At 43.5% G+C, this 20,521-nt stretch overlaps 1 protein-coding gene across 6 annotated transcripts in view; it reads right to left on the bottom strand.

Moving 5' to 3' along the window:
- The window catches only part of NCOA2 (nuclear receptor coactivator 2), a 410,025-nt gene that overhangs the window by 83,955 nt on the left and 305,549 nt on the right, over positions 1-20,521 (bottom strand). For all 6 annotated transcript variants that reach the window (XR_004538319.1, XM_033933336.1, XM_033933340.1 and 3 more), the window contains exons 16-17: positions 15,257-15,422; positions 8,786-9,064 (exon numbers count right to left, since the gene is read on the bottom strand). Coding sequence is in view for 5 of the 6 variants with exons in the window: in XM_033933336.1 (XP_033789227.1) it covers positions 8,786-9,064; positions 15,257-15,422 (445 nt within the window). In the remaining variant the exon portion in view is untranslated. The remainder of the gene's footprint in view (positions 1-8,785; positions 9,065-15,256; positions 15,423-20,521) is intronic.

Below are 20,521 nucleotides of genomic sequence, written 5' to 3'. Positions count from 1 at the left end.
CCTGCTGCTGGTGTCCTCTCTCTCTGCTTGCTGCTGGTGTCCTCTCTCTCTCTCTCTGCCTGCTGCTGGTGTCCTCTCTCTCTCTGCCTGCTGCTGGTGTCCTCTCTCTCTCTGCCTGCTGCTGGTGTCTTCTCTCTCTCTCTATGCTTCTGGTGTCCTCTCTCTCTCTCTCTCTCTCTGCCTGCTGCTGGTGTCCTCTCTCTCTCTCTCTGCCTGCTGCTGGTGTCCTCTCTCTCTCTCTCTCTCTGCCTGCTGCTGTTGTCCTCTCTTTCTCTCTCACTCTCTGCCTGCTGCTGGTGTCCTCTCTCTCTCTGTGCCTGCTGTTAGTGTTCTCTCTCTCTCTCTCTCTGCTGCTGGTGTCCTCTCTCTCTCTGCTGCTGGTGTCCTCTCTCTCTCTCTCTGCCTACTACTGGTGTCCTCTCTCTCTCTCTCTGCCTGCTGCTGGTGTCCTCTCTCTCTCTCTCTCTCTGCTGCTGGTGTCCTCTCTCTCTCTCTCTGCTGCTGGTGTCCTCTCTCTCTCTCTGCTGCTGGTGTCCTCTCTCTCTCTCTGCTGCTGGTGTCCTCTCTCTCTCTCTGCTGCTGGTGTCCTCTCTCTCTCTCTGCTGCTGGTGTCCTCTCTCTCTCTCTCTGCTGCTGGTGTCCTCTCTCTCTCTGCTGCTGGTGTCCTCTCTCTCTCTGCTGCTGGTGTCTTCTCTCTCTCTGCTGCTGGTGTCCTCTCTCTCTCTCTCTCTGCCTGCTGCTGGTGCCCTCTCTCTCTCTCTGCCTGCTGCTGGTGCCCTCTCTATCCCTCTCTGCCTTCTTGCTGTCCTTCCCTGGTGTCCTTGGGTGTAGTGACTTGACTCTTCACAAAGGCGCTCTCGCTAAGGCGAGAGCCTTTACCGCTCACCTTCGCCGCACGCTGAATGGCCGCACGCCATTGGCTCCTCCCCTTTTAAGGGGGAGCTTCGAGTCTGCTTCGGGTGATGCCAGGGAGTGGGCGGAGCTACCTCTCGTCTCAGCCCCTCACCCTATGCCTTCTCTCTGCTCCCTCATGCCTTCTTCGGTGGATTTACTCCTCTCTCCCTCCTCTGCCCGACTTCACCTGCCTGCCCCAAACTCAGGCAAGCTGGATCTTCAGAGGCTGTGCAGCGTTGGCTCCTCCCCTTTTAAGGGGGAGCTTTTAGTCTGCTTCGGGTGATGTCAGGGAGTGGGCGGAGCTACCTCTCGCCTCAGCCCCTCTGCCTTCACTCTGCTCCCTCGTGCCTTCTTCGGTGGATTTTCTCCTCTCTCCCTCCTCTGCCCGACTTCACCTGCCTGCCCCGGGAGGGCTGGTAATGGGTGAAAGTAGCCAAGAGAAGGACTTAGGGGTACTGGTGGACAAAACAATGAAGCCGTCGGCACAGTGTGCAATGGCCTCTAAGAAGGCAAACAGAATGTTAGGTATTATCAAGAAAGGTATTACAACCAGAATGAAGGACGTTATCCTGCCGTTGTATCGGGCAATGGTGCACCCGCATCTGGAGTACTGCATCCAATATTGGTCGCCGTACCTTACGAAGGATATGGCGATGCTCGAGAGGGTTCAGAAAAGAGCAACGCGCTTGATAAAAGGTATGGAAAACCTTTTATATGCTGAAAGATTGAAGAAACAAGGGCTCTTTTCCCTAGAAAAACGGAGACTTAGAGGGGACATGATAGAGACTTACAAGATCATGAAGGGCATGGAGAAAGTGACGAGGGACAGATTCTTCAAACTTTTGAAAACTACAAGAACGAGAGGGCATTCGGAAAAATTGAGAGGGGACAGATTCAAAACCAATGCTAGAAGTTCTTCTTCACCCAAAGGGTGGTGGACACCTGGAATGTGCTTCCAGAAGGTGTGATAGGACAGAGTACACTATTGGGTTTCAAGAAGGGATTCGATGATTTCCTGAAGGAAAAGGGGATAGAAGGGTATAGATAGAGGATTATTATACAGGTCCTGGACCTGATGGGCCACTGCATGAGCGGACTGCTGGGCGCGATGGACCTCGTTCTGACCCAGCAGAGGCACTGCTTATGTTATTATGTTCTATGATGATTGATTTTTTATTGGATATATGCCAATAAAGAAGATTAAAAGGTGAGAGCCATGAGAAACTCCACAAAAGGATTTCCAGATAGTGGAACATATCCCATTTTAGCACACTGTAATTTATGTTAATCAGAAAGTCAACTAAAACTGATTCAGAGATTCTAAACTCACTTAAGGCTCCTTTTACAAAGCCGTGCTTTTCATCACACATTAACCCCCGTGCTGGCCAAAAAACTACCGCCTTCTCAAGAGGAGGAGGTAGCGGCTAGCGTGGCCAGCAGTTTAGCGTGCGCTATTACGCGCATTAAACCACTAGCGCAGCTTTGTAATAGGAGCCCTTAATCTTTCTAACAACAGATATTCTACTGTATCAAAGAAAGTTGGAAAATCAGATTGAAGGAGCATAATCTATTTACTTTAACTTAATTTTTTCTCAGTTATTAGCACAAGTAGTAATGTTTCTGTGCTATATAGGCTTCTGCATTCAAATTGAGAAGAATATGAGCAAGCCAACTGTAAAACTCACTAAAGTTTCAATCATTTTGTGAAAAAAGGAATATTTGCAATTGGTCTAAAAACTGATAATTTTTGATAAACCTATACCTTCAGATTTAGAGATGGGTGTTAAAACTATCAATCCCAATCTTACCGGCAAGCAGCAAAATCCCATTCATGAACAAAGTAATCCACGTAAGAATCTCTGGAGGCAGATTATCTTGCAGAAAAGGACAGCAATTTAAAACACAATGGTAATGAGAAAGCTTTCACAAGAGGGGATGAATTTCAGATTCTGTAAGAGATAATGTATATACTTGAATATAGGATGAGATTTTGGGGCCAAAAAAATGGCCCAAAAATGGGGTCTCGTTCCATATTCGGGTCATCACCCAATGACCACCTGACACCCTCTTGGACTTGCTGCAGGCCTGTCATTAGGCCGGGACAAGAGGGATCCCTCCCGTCTCCCGTTCCAGCCGATACTAACAATTACCCTCCCTCCTCCCCCTGTCGCGTACCTTTTCCCTGGTGGTCCAGCAGTGTATCCCATGCTGAACCCCTCCTGCCGAACTCGTGGCCAGCAGCCAGCAGCCCATCCGAGCCGGCACTTAGAAGCAAGCTTTTCCAGCTCCTGCCCGGCCCTGCGCCGCTTCCTGAAAGGCTGTCACCAGTTTTTGTGAGACTTGTGGCAGCCACTGAGGGAAGCAGCGCAGAGCCAGGTGGGAGCTCAAAAAGCTCGCTCCTGCGTGCCAGCCGTGAGATCGGCAGGAGCGGTTCAGAGCGGGATACACCACTAGACCACCAGGAAAAAGGTACACGACCAGCCAACAACTAGACAACTAGAGGGGGAAGAGGGTACAGGGAAGGAAAGAGGGACAGGGTGCAGAGCCAGGCAGGGAGGGAAGGGGGTTGGGTGCAGAGCCTTGTAGGGAAGGGGGCTGAATACAGAGCCTGGTAGGGAAGGGGGCTGAGTGCAGAGTCTGGTAGGGAAGGGGGCTGGGTGCAGAACTTGGCAGGGGAGGGCATGAGGGAGGGGACACTGGATGCAGATCCTGGCAGGTCATGGCACTTGAATATTAAGTCCCCATCTTATATTTGCTTCAACCATTTTTCCTCCTTTTTTGGTGGGGGGAATGGGGGGTCCCAACTTGTATTTGAGCATATATGGTAAATGTTGACCAGTCTTATCAACCGGAGTATCATGATTAGAAACAATAGATAATGGAAGAGTGACCAATAGTGCTTTGTAGAATCTATGTTGGAACATCAGTAGGAGGGGGAAGTATAAGATTTCTTACTAAATGAAATAATGCAATTAAGTCAGGATGGGTGATACCAAATGGCCCAGCATACAATTTTTTGGATTCATCTTTAATTAATTTAATTTAATTTGTTTTTCCAAGATTGGCAGCATGTTTACTTTAATTTCTATAAACAATACACCATGGGGGAAGATATAGGATGAGATCTGGACATCAAGATCTAACAATGGTCAGACCATGGTATCAAATGTCAATTGATGGCAGATACTGAAGAGGGAGAACTAGAAACAATCAAATTTAAATAATGTCCTCTTTCATAAGTAGGGCCTGTGCTAATCAGTGACAACTATGATGACTCGTAAAGATTTAAAGCCAATCGCATTCAGACCCAGCTCATCCTCAAGATTCAAATTAGTCTCCCAGAATAATTAGTCAGATAAAATGGGTAGCCACAATTCTCATTGCTTGAAACAATATTACGGTATATGAGTGTCTACCCAAGAACCAAGAGTTGATAGATTCGCATTTTTACTATAAAATTAGAAATTTCTATGTGCTCATCCTGGAACTGGCAGATCGGTATTATAAGGCCAGGAGATAAAATAGTATCTATTAGTGTTAAGTGGGAAAAAAATCTTTATATATTATAGCAAGACCACCCCGTTGCTTGCCTGTTATAGGACTGTGAAGAATACTGTTTCCTGCTGGACATAACTGGAGTAGTAACATTTGGTGAGCCAAGTTTCTACAATTCAATTAAGAATATAAGAATAGCCTTACTGGGTCAGACCAATGGTTCATCAAGCCCAGTAACCTGTTCTCATGGTGGCCAATCCAGGCCACTAGTACCTGGCCAAAACCCAAAGAGTAGCAGCAATCCATGCTACTGATACAGGGCTTCCCTTATGTCTTAATAACAGACTCTGCACTTTTCCTCCAGGAATTTGTCCAAACCTTTCTTAAAACCAGATACGCTATCTGTTTTTACCATAATCTCTAGCAACGCAGTTTCATCAAATGTCCCCTAGTCTTTGTAATTTTTGACAGAGTGAAAAATCGATCCACTTGTACCCGTTCTAGTCCACTCAGGATTTTGTAAATTTCAATCATATCTCCCCTCAGCTGTCTCTTTTCCAAGCTGAAGAGCCCTAACTGTTTTAGTCTTTCCTCATATGAGAGGAGTTCCATCCCCTTTACTACCTTGGTAGCTCTTCTTTGAACCTTTTCTAGCGCCACTATATCTTTCTTGAGATAAGGAGACCAGAATTGAACGCAATACTCCAGATGAGGATGCACCATGGAGCGATACAGGGGCATTACAACATTCTTAGTCTTGTTAACCATCCCTTTTTTAATAATTTCTAGCATCCTGTTTGCTTTTTTGGCTGCCACCACACATTGGGCGGAATGTTTCATCGTATTGCCTATGATGATACCCAGATCGTTTGTCTAAGATGATACCCAGATCCTTTTCTTGGGCGCTAATCCCCAAGCTGGACCCTAGCATCCGGTAACTGTGATTCAGGTTATTCTTCCCAATGTGCATCACTTTGCATTTGTCCACATTAAATTTAATCTGCCATTTGGACGCCCAGTCTTCCAATTTCATAAAGTCTGCCTGTAATTTTTCACAATCCGCATTTGTTTTAACAACTTTGAACTGTTTAGTGTCATCTGCAAATTTAATCACCTCGCTATCACCTCACTCATCGGTCCAATTTCCAGATCATTTATAAATAAGTTAAATAACACCAGTCCTAGTAAGACCCCTGCGGCACTCCACTGTTTACTCTCCTCCATTGAGAAAAATGACCATTTAATCCTACCTTCTGTTTTCTATCCGATAATCAATTCCTTTTTTTATATATATATCTTTATTCATTTTCAAACTTAAAACAGTGCATACATAGAGATTCATACAAGGTATTTGAAAATAGCACTACCATCCTTCACTAAAATACATAAAAAAACATTTTCACCCCCCTCCCCTCAATCTCACTGTAAACAAGAAAAACCATACAATATTACGTCCAAATATATATTTTCAATAAATCAATTCCTAATCCACAACTGAACTTTGCTACCTAGCCCATGACGCTTTAATTTTCTCAGGAGCCTCTCATGAGGAACTTTATCAAAAAGCTTTCTGAAAATCTAGATACACTATATTAACCGACTTACCTTTATCCACATGATTATTCACACCTTCAAAGAAGTCAAGCAAATTTGTGAGGCAAGATCTCCCTCGGCTGAACCCATGCTGACTGTCTCATTAAAACATGTTTGTCTACATGTTCCACAATTTTATTTTTTATAATTGTTTCTACCATTTTGCCTGGCACTGAAGTAAGGCTTACCGGCTTTCCCCGGAGCCCTTTTTAAAAATTGGCGCATTGGCCACCCTCCAATTTTTAGGTACTACAGACAATTTTAGCGACAAATTACAGACCACTAACAGCAGGTCAGTAATTTCATGTTTGAGTTCTTTTAGTACCCTGGGATGTAAACCATCTGGTCCTGGCGATTTATCACTTTTTAACTTGTCGATTTGGCTTAGTACATCTTCCAGATTCACCAAGATTTTTCTCAGTTCCTCCGCATCATCACCCTTGAAAACCATTTCCGGTTCAGGTAGATCTCTTACATCTTCTTCCGTAAAGACCGAAGCAAAAAATTCATTCAGTCTTTCCGCTAAGCCTTATCTTCCCTGACTGCCCCTTTTGCTACTTGATCATCCAACGGTCCCACAGATTCCCTCACAGGTTTACTGCTTCTGATGTATCTAAAAAAATTGCTATGAGTTTTTGCCTCTTTTGCAAGTTTCTCTTCATATTCTTTCTTAGCTGTCTTTATCAATGCTTTGCATCTAACTTGCCAGTGCTTGTGTCTCTTCTTATTTTCTTCATTCGGATCCTTTTTCCATTCTTTAAAGGATGCTTTTTGGGCTCTAATAGCCTCTTTCACTTCACCTTTTAACCACGCCGGCTCTCGTTTCCTCTTCTTTCCACCTTTGCTGATACATGGAATGCATCTGGTCTGGCCTTTCACGATGCCATTTTTAAATAACATCCAGGCCTGGTTTACAGTCCTAACCTTTGCAACTGATCCTTTTAGCTTCTTTTTAACCATTTTCCTCATTTTATCATAGTCGCCCTTTCGAAAATTAAATGCCCCTACAGTAGATTTCTTTTGCAATGCTACTCCCGGTATCAGCTCAAATTTGATCATGTTATGATCACTGTTTCCCAGCGGACCCAACACAGTTAACAGCAGACCAAACACAGTTAACTCCTGTACTATGTATTGCATTCCACTAAGGACCAAATTTAAAATAGCACCCCTTCTTGTTGGTTCTCAGATCAGTTGCTCCAAGAAGCAGTCATTTATGACATCTAGGAATTTTACCTCCCAAACAATCCCCGATGTAACATTTAACCAGTCAATTTTGGGGTAATTGAAATCATACTATTTGAATAATTGAGAAATATGATTTTTCACTCATATACATATCACAAAAAAACATATGCTAGACACTTATCCCGGTCTAACTGGTATAAAGAACCATCAGAGTGAAAAATGCCCAAACTAGAACAGTGCTAGAGTAATACTCTCTCCCACCGAGGGGCACCTCCAACAAAATACATTTTTGGAGAAAAAAAAGACCTTAGTTAAGGGGCTTCATGGGTCAAAAAAAAAAAACAACAACTCCAAAATAGGTGTTATCCATTCAGTTTATTGTGTTCAATTTAACACAAATTATACTCTGAAATAACAGTCCCAAATGGTACACACTCACAAGGGTCTAGTCCTAGAAGATCGTTCAGGTTTAACATGTGCTGTTAATTGCAACTCCCATAGCACTGTTTGTTAAAGAAGAAACGGAAAGGTAGACTTAGGGCCTCTTTATCAAACTGCACTAGCAGTTTTTAGCGCAGAGAGCCATGATGAATGGTGGGTTTGGTGGTCTCTTCTGATTTAGGGATGGGTGGCAGGATGGGTTGTTTATTCTTTTGGGTGTTTTGGTTGGTTTGGGGGGGGGGGGGTTGTTACCCCTGAATGTTGAGCAAACCTGGCAGTCACTGTTGGGGGGGGAGGGATCTCTAGGTCAGTGTTAGCACTCAGGAACCAGGGATTATAAGAATCCAGATTCCTGGGTTCCTCATTTATGACTGTGAAGTATGGCCTTTTGGGGCTATGGTATTTTGGCATGTGTACCGTATGGGTGGGGGGAGGGGGATTGTTGGGGGTGTGTGGGCTGGTTTTGTAATGTATTTGTTACTTGTTTGTTGGATTTTGGTGTGCTATATTAAATTCAATATAATGTTTCAACACTGAGAGAGAGAATGGGTGTGTAGGATGTGGGGGTGTAACAAGCTGTGTATTAAAGATAAGGTTATCCTTTATTTTACCAATTGCTGATTCTGCAGCATAATACATGCGTCTTGGGCACAATGCAGGGATGTGTATTGTACAATGTTAAGCTCACAGTTAAGCTCACCAAGATTTAAGTGTGGCTATGTACTATTACATTTGTTTAATTGGATGAGACCTCAAGAAGATTCCTTAGAAGAAAATAGCTCTTGTGAGGTTGTGATGAGGGTAACTTAAGTATAAAGAATATTTTTTTTTTCTTGTTTTCCTCCTCTAGGTCAGGTGCATCTTATGGAGCAAAAAATACAGTATATATTTTTTCTACCTTTTGTCATCTCTGGTTTCTGCTTTTCTCATCTTCTCTTCACTCTCTTCCCATCCACTGTCCGCCCTCTTTCTTTGCCCCTTCCAAATGGAATCTTCCTTCTTTCTATGCCCCTTCAGAATTCAGTACATGCAACAGAAATCCCTCTGATTTCAAATATGTTCAGCAAGGCTGAAAACTGTTAAGTTATAAGCATAACTAATATTTGGACCTCTACAGAGAAATTTCGACACATGCCACAGTCAGTAAATTAGTGAGAGGTATAATGTACAGTACCTGCTGTGATTGGAGTCTATGCTGAAGTTGGAGTCGCAGTTGATTAGGTGGATTCTGTACCATTCCTGGGGGTCGAAGACCAGGCCGAGACTGCATACGTATCATTGCATAAGTGCGGCGTTGCTCCAGTGAATGAAAATTTGGATCCTGCATGGGAGGGTAACTACCCTGTGCCATTGGAGCCTGAGATGTATATGGCTGATTAAAGACTGGTGCTTTCTGCTCCATTATAATATTGGATTCCTGGCTTGGAAAAGGTTCAGGCTCTAAAACATGGCTCTAGAGAGTATGAGGGAGAAAGAAAACAAAACGAAAATTTAAAATGCTATGCACACTGATAAATAGGATCCCTTAACATAGGGGTTGGCAACCTGTGGCTTACAAGCCATGGGACTCTCACCATGTGGCTGTGGCTCTTCTCGTGCTTCAATAGGTTAACAGCAGCAATTCTTACAGCTGACTGGCGCTAACCCAGATGCCTCTCCTCTGCCATGTCATGCCTTCTGTAAGAACTTCCTGTTTCTGCAAGGGCAGAAAGCGATAGAGGAGAGACTTCTGGGTTAGCGGCAGGCAGCTGTAGGAATCGTTGCTGGCTTGCTGAAGAAAGAGCACCATATTTGTGAGTGGGGTTGTGGGGGAAGGATAAGATGAGAGTGGTAAGAGGGAAAAATGGACATAAAGATGGAGGGGAAGGAGAGATGGTGCATGGTGAGAAGGGGAATTATGCATGTAGGGGTTGAGGAGAGGGAGAGATGGTGCATGGGGAGAAGGGGAGAAATGGACATGACACAACTCTGTGCCGAAATACAGTGTTAAAATTCTCATTAGATTGTTTTTCTTTATTTTGTGTGGGGGAAGCCACTGCTTGCCCTGAATCGGTAGCATGGAATATTGCTACTCCTTGGGTTTTGGCCAGGTACTAGTGACCTGGATTGGCCACTGTGAGAACGGGCTACTGGGCTTGATGGACCATTGGTCTGACCCAGTAAGGCTATTCTTATGTTCCAAGACAACTGGCTCCTCCCCAGCACTAAAATCTATCTAAAATCCTTGAACCTCTCTAATCTGTCAGCAAATATAATTCAACTAGTCATTAAGCCCGTTATATTAACGGGTGCTAGAATATGTCTATCTGTCTTTCTTTCTTTCTGTGTCTCTCCCTGCCCCTGTCTCTTTCTTCGTTTCTCTCCCTCCCACTGTCTGTCTTTCTTTCTGTCTGTCTCTCTCCCTGGCCCCCTTTGTCTGTCTGTGTTTCTTTCTTTCTGTCTCTCTTCCTGCCTGCTGTCTTTCTGTGTGTCTGTTTTTCATTCTCGTACGCTGCCTGCCTATCTTTCTGTCTCTCTCCATGGCCCCCTTTTGTCTCCCCCCAAAGCAAACCAAGATTGCTCCCTGGCCCCCTTTCCCCCCTCCCCCACTTCCCTGTGCAGCAACAGCAGCATTCTCCCCTTCTCTGTGTAGCAGCATCAGCATTCCCCCTTCCCTGAACAGCAGCATTCCCCCACACTTCCCTGTACAGCAGCAGCATTCCCTCCTTCCCTGTGCAGCAGCATTTCCCCTTTCCCTGTGTAGCAGCAGCATTCCCCCCCCACTTCCCTGTGCAGCAGCAGCATTCCCCCTTTCCTGTGCACCCACCCCTTGCCTGCTCCCCCTGTTCCCTTCCTTTTCCCTCCCCCCGTCCAGCAGCATTCCTTTCTTGCTACCCCTGTGCATATGACCCACAGAAATCTACTTGCTTCACAGAAAAGCGCTGCACCGCGCTGTTGCTGGCCTCAGTGTCTTCTCTACACTGTGGCCAACCTTAGCGGAAACAGGAAGTTGTGAGAGGACGGGCCGCAGTGGAGAGAAGATTGTGAGGCCAGTGGCAGCACAGCGCAGCGCTTTTCAGTTAAACGCTGTGAGCAGGCGAGAAGGAGGAGGAGGAAAAATAGATGCCGGCAAGGGGGTTTGGAGGTCAGGGCGCGTACAGCAAGCCGCTGCTTGCGCCTGAAGATTTTAAAAGAGCGCTTGACGTTGGGGCGTGTGCGGCAAGCTGCCGCTCGCGCCTGAAGATTTTATGGTAATGTCGGATGGCTCGGTGTGGGCCCCATGCAGCAGTAGCTGAAAGCAGCGCTGGGGGCTTGTGAGAGGAGCCGCCGCTGCTGGCAGCCAAGGTAGGTTCTGGGAAGAAGGCTGGGGACTCGCGCATGCGCACTCCTGCAACCACAGACCTACAGCGCACAGAACATGCAAATAGGAGTGCGCATGCGCGGCTAGCTTTTTATTATATAGGATGTATGCTCAAACTTCAAGCTTGGGCCCTATCCGTGCAAATTAAATTAAATGAAACATTACATTAGAGATTTCTATATCGCCATTACCTTGTGGTTCAAGGCGGATTACAAAAGATTTATAGAAGGTGGGTTACAAAAGAAGATCACTGGTCAATTCCAGAGAGGGTAAAGAGTAGATCAGGTAGTATTGGTGAGTCAGGAAGAAGATGGGAAGAAGGAAAGGTATTCGTCCAAAACTAAACTGTTATGGCTTGGTCCTAAGCTGGATCATCTTCCCCCTTCCAGTCTACTGCCATCTAGGACATCTTTATAGATTGAGTTCTCCTCTAGAATCTTGGGTGTTATTATAGACTAATTACTCTCATTTATCGAACATATCAATTCTTTAGTAAAAAAAGTGTTTCTTTAGTCTTCACATGCTTAGAAAAGTCAGGTCCTGTTTCTATTAGCAACATTTCTCAGTTTTCATCCAATCAATTATTCTCTCTTGGTTAGACTTGTAACTCTATCTATCTAAGTCTAACTAAAAACAGCCTGCAAAGACTTCAGGTAATTCAAAATACCGCAGCTCAGTTGATCTTTGGTAAAGGCAAATATGAGCATGTATCGCCGCTACTGGCTAAACTCCACTGGCTCCCGATATTATCAAGGGTACACTTCAAATGCGCCTGTATAACCTTCAAGATCTTATTCAGCATCTGTCTATCATTAATTCCTCTATCTTGGAATTCAAAAAAATCTGGACTGGTTAGAACTATGCAAAAACTTAAATTATCTTTCTTTTCTTTGAAAGGCATAACTTCCACTGGTAAACTGGGGAAGTCCTTCTCTTTTAAAACAACAGAATTATGGAATAATATCCCTTTGTGGTTGAGAGAACTAGGTTCACTTCAAATCTTCCGCAAACACTTAAAGTTTTTTCTCCCCTCCCCCCACACACAGTCTCTCTTTTTTAAAATCTTACTTACTGTAAACCGAGTTGAGCTTTATCGCTATAAAGATAACATGGTCTATAAACTCAAGTTTTAGTTTAGTTTCTGCTGTAAGACTCCGCCATAACCTGATGTGGCAGGCATATGCTACAGTACAAACAAGGCTGTTGCTGAAGCGGAGCAGCAGCGTTCTTCCTACTGTCCTGCCCTGTGCAGAGCCGTCCACAAAAATGGCTGATATGAATTTCTGCTGTAGTCTTGTGAGATCACGGTAACTCACAGCAGTCATTTTAGTTGACGGCTCTGCACAAGGCAGGAGCGAAGGAAGAGCGCTGCTGTCCCACTTCACTGCTAGACCACCAGGTAAGCTGTATAGAGGTCCGGGAGGTGGGGATACTTCTGGGTTAAAAAAAACCTCATGAATAACCGAAGTCGCGAGTCTTAAATGTGTGAATCGGGAGGGTGAAGTATACTTATACATTGCCTGTTGGATAGTTGTCTACACACAGTGCAGCACTGGGACTTTCTTTGTGTAGCAGCCATGAGGTCAGAAACATGGAACCCCATTGCAAGATTGTACCATTGAAGAACATCATTTAGTACTACACTTTATTTGAGCAGAGGGAGTGAAACATGTGGAAATTCATCGTCAGATATTGACTCAGTATGAACATAGCACTATGAGTCAACAAAAAGTTTATGACTGGGTAAAAAGGTTTAAAGTGGGTAAGAACAGGTGTAACTGACAAAGGTCATTCTGGTTGTCCATCAACACCATGCACATTGACAGGCCAGATACCATGATTAGACGGATAATGGTGTCTCAATTGACTGCAAATTTGGATATCAGCTATGGATCTGCATTTGTCAAAATGCATGATGACCTGGGATACAGGAAAGTCTGCACATGATGAGTTCCCAAACAGTTTACTATCTGCACAAGCAACAACATGTGGAGGTTGCGACCCAGTTCCTGAGACAGTATGAAGATCATCTGAGTATTCTGGAAAGAACTGTCACCGATGACAACACATGGGTGCATCACTGCCAACCAGAGAGCAAAAGACAAAGCATGATGAAGTAAAGGAAGCGGTGCTTACCTGGCTTTGTGAGCAGTCAAAAAATTTACTGCAGGAATGCAGAAACTAGTCGAACAATACAACAAATGTGGCGTCTTGCATGGGGACTATCTGAAAAGTGTTATGTTTAATTGCTCAAAGTTACTTCTATTAAAGCCTTAAATGTATTTTGCCTTTACTTTTTATTTTACCCTCATAGTATCATCGTATTTTTAAAATTTTATCTGCAGCCCTTTCAATCTTCTTACCAAACAGGTCTTCACTGTTGCAGGGAACATTGGAGAGTTGCTCTTGTACTGAAAATTTGAGATCCGAGATTCTGAGCAAGGCCATCCTGCATACTGCAATGGCTACAGTAGAGGTCCTGGAGGAGACATCAAATGCTTGAGCCATGAGTATTCTAGTTGTAAACAAGTTCTTTGTGATCTGTTGGAATTGTATCACTTGATCTAAAGGAAATACTGCTCAAAATCTAGTATTTTTCAATAAAGTTTTGGAAAAAATGGACATATAAACTAGTAGTCCATGATTCTGTTAAGAAACATAGTAGATTGAAATATATACTTTCCAAAAAAGAGTCTTATGTTTTAGCCTCTCTCCCAGGAAGAGCAGACGCATAGTATCATGAATTACGAGAACTCTTGACGGCAGATTCCACAACCAACGAGTGGTGTTGAAGTTCAGTTCTGACAAATCCCAGGCATGATTGGATTCTGTACATAGTGTGTTTTTCTTGGAGCAATTTGTACTGATAAATGAATCTCCTAGTTTTCAAATAAAGTATCTTTCATGACTTTGTGTAAGGGAATTTTAATGCATTCACTTTGTAGAGTTTCAAAGTCAAGAAGTTCAAATCAAGGTTCCTCCTCTGTTTCCATCTTGATGAGTAGGACATGGCCCATTTACCTGATGAACCTAGTAAAGGAGAGACTTTCTGGTGGAGATGTAAGACACTGAGTAAGTAGGTAGTGATGAATACAAAAGCATGACATAAGATTCTTCCTCATGAGTCTTAGCCCAGATCTGAGTTGTCTCACCTGGACAATCCCACTTACAATTCCATGTCTTCCTAGAGTTCTGTAGGTTGCTACAGAACCCTAGGAAGACATGGAATTGTAAGTGGGATTGTCCAGATGAGACAACCGAGAACTGGGCTAAGACTCCTGAGGAAGACACTTAGGTGCCGAAATACTGGCCATGTTGAGTCAGTTTGCTTTTTATAATAAAGTCCCAGTTGATACATGTTTTCCATCTCTACTTTTGTTTGTTTTGCTTCCTATTATATCAACAGCATTTTTTTGAAGCTGCTTTGTACTGATTTTGACATGGAGGAGAAAATAGCTGACACAAAGTCAAAGGGCTCAATGGCTCAGGGAGCTTGAATAAAAATGGATCTGAAAATAATCGATACTCCTGGGAAGATAAAAGGATTAAAAGGGGCCCAAGGACCAAAAATGGAAGAGCTGACAAAAATTAACCAAATCCAGTAGAAATACTATAAAAATAAAGAATTATGACAAAAGATGAGGAAAAAATGGACAGTAAGGTACACCCTCCCAGGTGTTTGACGTGCTGAAGAGAAAACCGAAGACAGATTCTCAGCTCTGGGAAGGCACCAGCATGTGTGCAGTACAGGCACTGCCTTTACAAATTTTAAAGTGACAGTGCACTTAGTGTCTCTACCGGGTTCCTTGGATAACATCACCCACATATGAGAACATAATACCTGCTTGCCCTTTGAGAACTGATTATACATTTTAGAAGAGGATATATAAAATTATGGTCTATAGGATGGGTATGGTCTTTGTGGCTTGATGCAACTAGGTAACTCCTGCTCAATCTCCAGAGTTGCTCCATACTGTTCTTCAGGAGCCTTTCATGAAGATGGATTCTTTTGCAATGACAGCAAAGGTGGATCTCTGAGTAAGTGGCTACATACTATAAAAATGCAAACTCCAAATCATGGGCAAAAGGAACACTATTTAATTATTTTTTCTGTGAAAATCTGTTTCATAATGAAGCATTAAATATAACTGACCATCAGTTTTGTTAAAATGCCTTAATGTTTTTTTTTTTTAGCCTTCAAGATAGATATTTTCAGAGTTACCAAATTAATAGCCTCCTAATTCTGAATATTCATGGCCCTGCTTTTAATAATCATTCATCTTGAAGAAATCATTGCACGCATACCTGGCTGACAAGTTCTGGTATGCCTAGAGCTCGGTCAATTTCCTCAAGGCCATCAAAGGTCCTTAGTGCCAAGTAGAGCTGATCCAGAAGAGTTCCCTCATCACCTGGGGGTTCTGACTGAGGATGCGGACAAAGCAAATCTTCTGGAGATTTGCCAAGAACTGGTCTAAAAGAAAACAAAAATAATGTTGGTGAAAAGCACTGCATGACTATCTGGTTAAGGTTCATTATATTTGATATACCACCTATAAAAGAAAGTCTAATAATATAATGGAAGAATAGGAAGGAGGAAAAAATTATAGTATATTGAAGGAATGACAGGGAAAGAGAAGTGAAGGGAGTGGTGGGTAAGTCCATTCTCTCCATTCTGCTCTTGGATTCAACATCTCCTTCCTTCTCCCCCTCCCTCTCATCCATCCCATGACCAACACATCTCTCTCTCTTCCTTGTGCCCTCTATCAAATCTATCCTCTTCCATGCACCATCACTCCCTTCTTCCCCCTCCATTATGTGCAATTTCATCCTCTCCTTACTATGCATGTCTCCCTCCCCTCCCCCTGTGCCACCAACTTTCATTCCTCTTACCTTCCCCTCCCCCTGTGCCACCAACTTTCCTTCCTCTTACCCCTCCCCTCCCCTGTACCAACTACTTTCCTGCCTCTCACCCCTTCCCTCCCCCTGTGCCAGTAACTTTCCTTCCTCTCCTGTACTTTAAGGCTTTCTTCTTCAAGTTGTGGTATCGTCAGTGACTCTCACATGCTGCCTGCTGCTAACCCGGAAGCCTCCTCTCTGCTGTGGAGAGAAATCCGGGTTAGCGGCAGGCGTGTGGGAATTGCTGTGGATACCGCGACCTGAAGATCTGACACGGTTGAGATTCTGTGCAGGAAAAGGGAACTCTATGCAACAGTGCAATTCTGCAGAAATTCTTCATTGAGCAGTCATGCAGAATTCCACCAGGAATACAATTCCCACCAATTCATTAGATCCATCCAGTAGGGTCTTACAAAAGAATGCAGAGGCCCAAGTAGCTGCTTTGAAGGTGTCTTTTGGAACTGTGCTGTACCCATAAAGCTAACTGCAGCCAAGTCAAATGTGCCTGTTGTACAGCTCACAGGTGATGAAGGATAAATTATGCCAACTAGTCTCTGATGCAGAGTAGGAGAAGTATAAGCAAGGCCTGGAATAAACTAAGTGTTTGGAACATGCTGCTGAGAAATGGAAGATAGGAGTTGTCTCAAGAGGATGGACAACTTAGGCACATGACAATGAACAATCCACTCGATATTCAATGCCATTTAACCAGCCAAGAACAGCTCTTGGCTGGTTAAATAGCACTAAACTGGCTAACCAAGAATATTCAGCAGCTAGCCAGGTTGCTAGCAATCAGATAAGATTTGCATAAATAGGTCTATCTTTGGCCACTATGACTTAGCTGTCAAGCCAATGATTATAGGCTTAACCGGCTATATCAAAAGCAGCTAAAATTAGACTGGAAATTCAATGACGGTTACCAGATATGGCCTGGAATCGAATTTCTGAGTTTGCTGCTGACCGCAGGAGTCAGCCCAGCTAACTCCTACCGTCTGAATAATCAGTCCCAATGGCCTTTACAGTGAATAAGAATACTGAGGTATACTTATGTGTGTGGTTGAAGGGATGCTTCAGAATAGGAGTTTGGTGTAGGATTAAAAGGGATAGGGGAGGGTATGGCATTCAGAGAGGATAAATGGTTGCCTGGTGGTAAAGTACATGACCTTTGAGGGTGGTCATTGACAAAGTTGGTAGAAAGCTATGAATAGTGGGGAATGGGGAAGAAAAAGGAAACACTGATGTATGTGCAGAGTAGGAAGGTTAAAAGAAAGTGGGAGTCTGCATATGCAGGGTAGTAACTCTTACTGTAACATGGTAGGCCAGAGCTAAATTTTCCAAGAATGAGAAGCTTGATATTTAAATAACTGCAAAGTCTTTCTTGCATATCATTCTAAATCAGGAAACTCATTTTACTGGGAAAAGAAGAAAGAGGGATTGCACAGACATAGGAAATACTCCCAAACCACCTTTAGCTCTAATAAGCAGGGGCAGGAAAAGGCTGGGGATAATATGAGACAATAAGAGGCAAACACCTTATTACATGAGAGCTAAAAGGGGAGATAATATAACTGAGCAATGTATATGAGACTTTCTTGTGAAGCTCAAACTGAGTTTTGGAGGAAGGGAAGAGAGTTTCTAGAGTGAAAAGCAATAAAGTCAGCTTTTGATAGGTGATACCTACAATACTATTGCTTGATCCTCATTGTGATGATGGGGCTGTTTTCCTGGAATAATATTGAAGAAATGTACGATAGAGCATTAGTTAGTGGATTTGTGGAGGAGTCAGCACATGAGGGTGAGAAATTACTCAATAGAAACATAGAAAATGACGGCAGAAAAGGGCCATAGCCCATCAAGTCTGCCCACTTCAATGACCCCACCCCCTCGACTTTACCCCCCTAGAGATCCCACATGCTTATCCCATTTACTTTTAAAATCTTGCACGTTGCTGGCCACAATCACCTGCAGTGGAAGTTCGTTCCAATGATCAACCACCCTTTCGGTGAAGAAATACTTCCTGGTGTCGCCATGAAATTTCCCTCCTCTGATTTTTAGCGGATAACCTCTTGTGGCTGAGGGCCCCTTAAGAAAGAAGATATCATCTTCTACCTCGATACGGCCTGTGATATATTTAAAAGTCTCAATCATGTCTCCTTTCTCTCTACGTTCCTCGAGTGAGTACAGCTGCAATTTATTCAGCCTTTCCTCATACGGGAGATCCCTATGCCCCGAGACCATCCTGGTGGCCATTCTTTGAACCGACTCGACTCTCAGCACATCTTTTTGGTAATGTGGCCTCCAGAATTGTACACAATATTCCAGGTGAGGTCTCACCATGGATCTGTACAAAGGCATGATGACTTCGGGCTTCCGGCTGACAAAGCTTCTGCGGATACAACCCATCATTTGTCTAGTCTTGGATGAAGCCTTCTCCACCTGATTGGCAGTTTTCATGTCTTCACTTATTATTACTCCTAAATCCCGTTCTGCTACAGTCTCGGTTAAGGTCTCACCATTTAGTGTGTAAGTTCTGCACGGATTTCTGCTGCCAAGGTGCATGACCTTACATTTTTTTGCATTGAAGCCGAGCTGCCAAGTCGCGGACCAATGTTCCAGTAGAAGTAGGTCTTGCTTCATACTGTCGGGCAAAGTGCTTTTATCTACTATGTTGCAGAGTTTGGTGTCATCGGCGAACAATGTTATTTTACCTTTAAGACCCTGAGTCAGATCACTTACAAATATGTTGAATAGGATCGGACCCAATACCAAGCCCTGCGGCTCTCCACTGGTCACCTCAGACCAGTGGAGTGCCGCAGGGCTCGGTATTGGGTCCGATCCTATTCAACATATTTGTAAGTGACCTGACTCAGGGTCTTAAAGGTAAAATAACATTGTTCGCCGATGACACCAAACTCTGCAACATAGTAGGTAAAAGCACTTTGCCCGACAGTATGAAGCAATGTGCACATCCTGTGGTGTTTGCATTAGAGAGCTGCACAGGGACGACGGGAATCCCACGGGTTCCCCCTTCAGGTTGTGGGAATCCCGTGGGGATGCCCCCTCGGGTCACGGGGATCCTGCGGGGTTGGAGGCAGCTTGGGTCAAGAGGCTCGTCTTCTTTTTCTGCCTGCAGCATGCCACATGTAGCTGACCCGGAAGTCTTTCCCCAGAGGGAAGGCTTCGCGTCAGTCACGTGCAGCATGCAGGGATCTTCTCAGAACAATGCTTTTTAATCTCCCTACCAAAGGCTCCATAGAAGCTGACTTTTGATTGGACACCGGAATGAAGCAGAAACCAGCTGATGAGTTTTAAGTTAGCAGCAAGAGAGACACCGCAGCCATGCTGTTCAAATTACTTCTACAGAGTCTTTGGTAAGGAGATTTATTTTTGTGTGCTTGTGTGATGTTAATTTACAGCGACAAGTACATTTGAGGCTATTGTGACCAATGCTATTTTACCATGCTATCATTACAACCCCTGCTGTTATCTGGACTCATTTTTAACTAATGGTAGCTTTCACCCCTTCTAGGTTTTTTGTTTTGGTGATGGTTCAGCATATGCCATTGCATTTCTTCCTTTTTTATTGGAGTGAGTCATGTCTTGGAATGAACTTCTTATTTTAGATTTCTTTCAATGTGATTCATACCTTTAGAGATCCACCACAGGCTCTATGAATGCTGCTATTTGCTTTAAAGCCTTCCACAGCTGTTCTTTTACATTGGTTCTTATGGTTATGGCTTAGTCCATTTAGCCCTCAACATGATGTTCACACATTTTTATACCTAGTATATGAGTTTTTCTGTTATGACTACGGTCCATTTCTTATCAGTATTTAAACGAGCTTGCCATGAGTTTTAAGTCAGCTCTTATTAATTTTCATGTATGATGTGATTTTTTTTATGCCTGGTTTATGAGTTTTTTTCCTGTTATGACTGTCCGTTTTTTGGTATCTAAATGTTCCTGCTATCTGTTTTAAGTCTGCACTCATTGATTTTATTGATATTTATGGATGATGTGATTCTTATACATAATTTATTCCTGTTATATGGGCTTTTTATTGTTATGACTGTTTATTTTTAAATTGGTATTTTAAAGTGCCTGCTATGAGTTCTAAGTCTGTCTTTATTGATTTTCATGTATGATGTTGCTCTCACGCATAATTCATTTCATTCACAGCTTTAGGTACTCATATTGTTTTAAATGTATGATGTGGTTCTTATGTATAATTTATTCCATTCACAGTGTAAAGACATTCATTCTGTCTTTAGTCTACATTTGTTTTCTGAGGGAATAGAAAGGGAGAATTGGGAGTGAGTGGACAGCAACAGTAGAATTTACAGAAGATGGGAAAGCGGAAAAAAGAAAATAGGACCAACTTGATGGAAAAATAAGTCTCCAGACAACAAAGGTAAAAAACGGAATTTATTAACTAAAATATGTCAGCTTTGGGAAATGGATATAGCAGATGTCTTTGTATTGTGTTCAAAAGAAAAGGAAATGCATTTCTGGTTTTATTTCTACTGTTGCTGACCCTTGCTGTGACTGGTGGGAATCCCCAAGTACCACCAGCAGAGGACCTCATCTAGAGATGGCCAGAACTCCCCTCCAGAAAGCACAGTAGTCGCTGACAGCATCTATGAGCCAATGAGGTGCCCGCATCTGTAACTCAGGGAT

The sequence above is a fragment of the Geotrypetes seraphini genome, chromosome 2 (genome assembly GCF_902459505.1).
Source record: "Geotrypetes seraphini chromosome 2, aGeoSer1.1, whole genome shotgun sequence".
NCBI classification, from domain to species: Eukaryota; Metazoa; Chordata; class Amphibia; order Gymnophiona; family Dermophiidae; genus Geotrypetes; species Geotrypetes seraphini.
The sequence above is the reverse complement of the archived record's forward strand: the minus strand, read 5'-3'. Positions and strand labels throughout refer to the sequence as shown.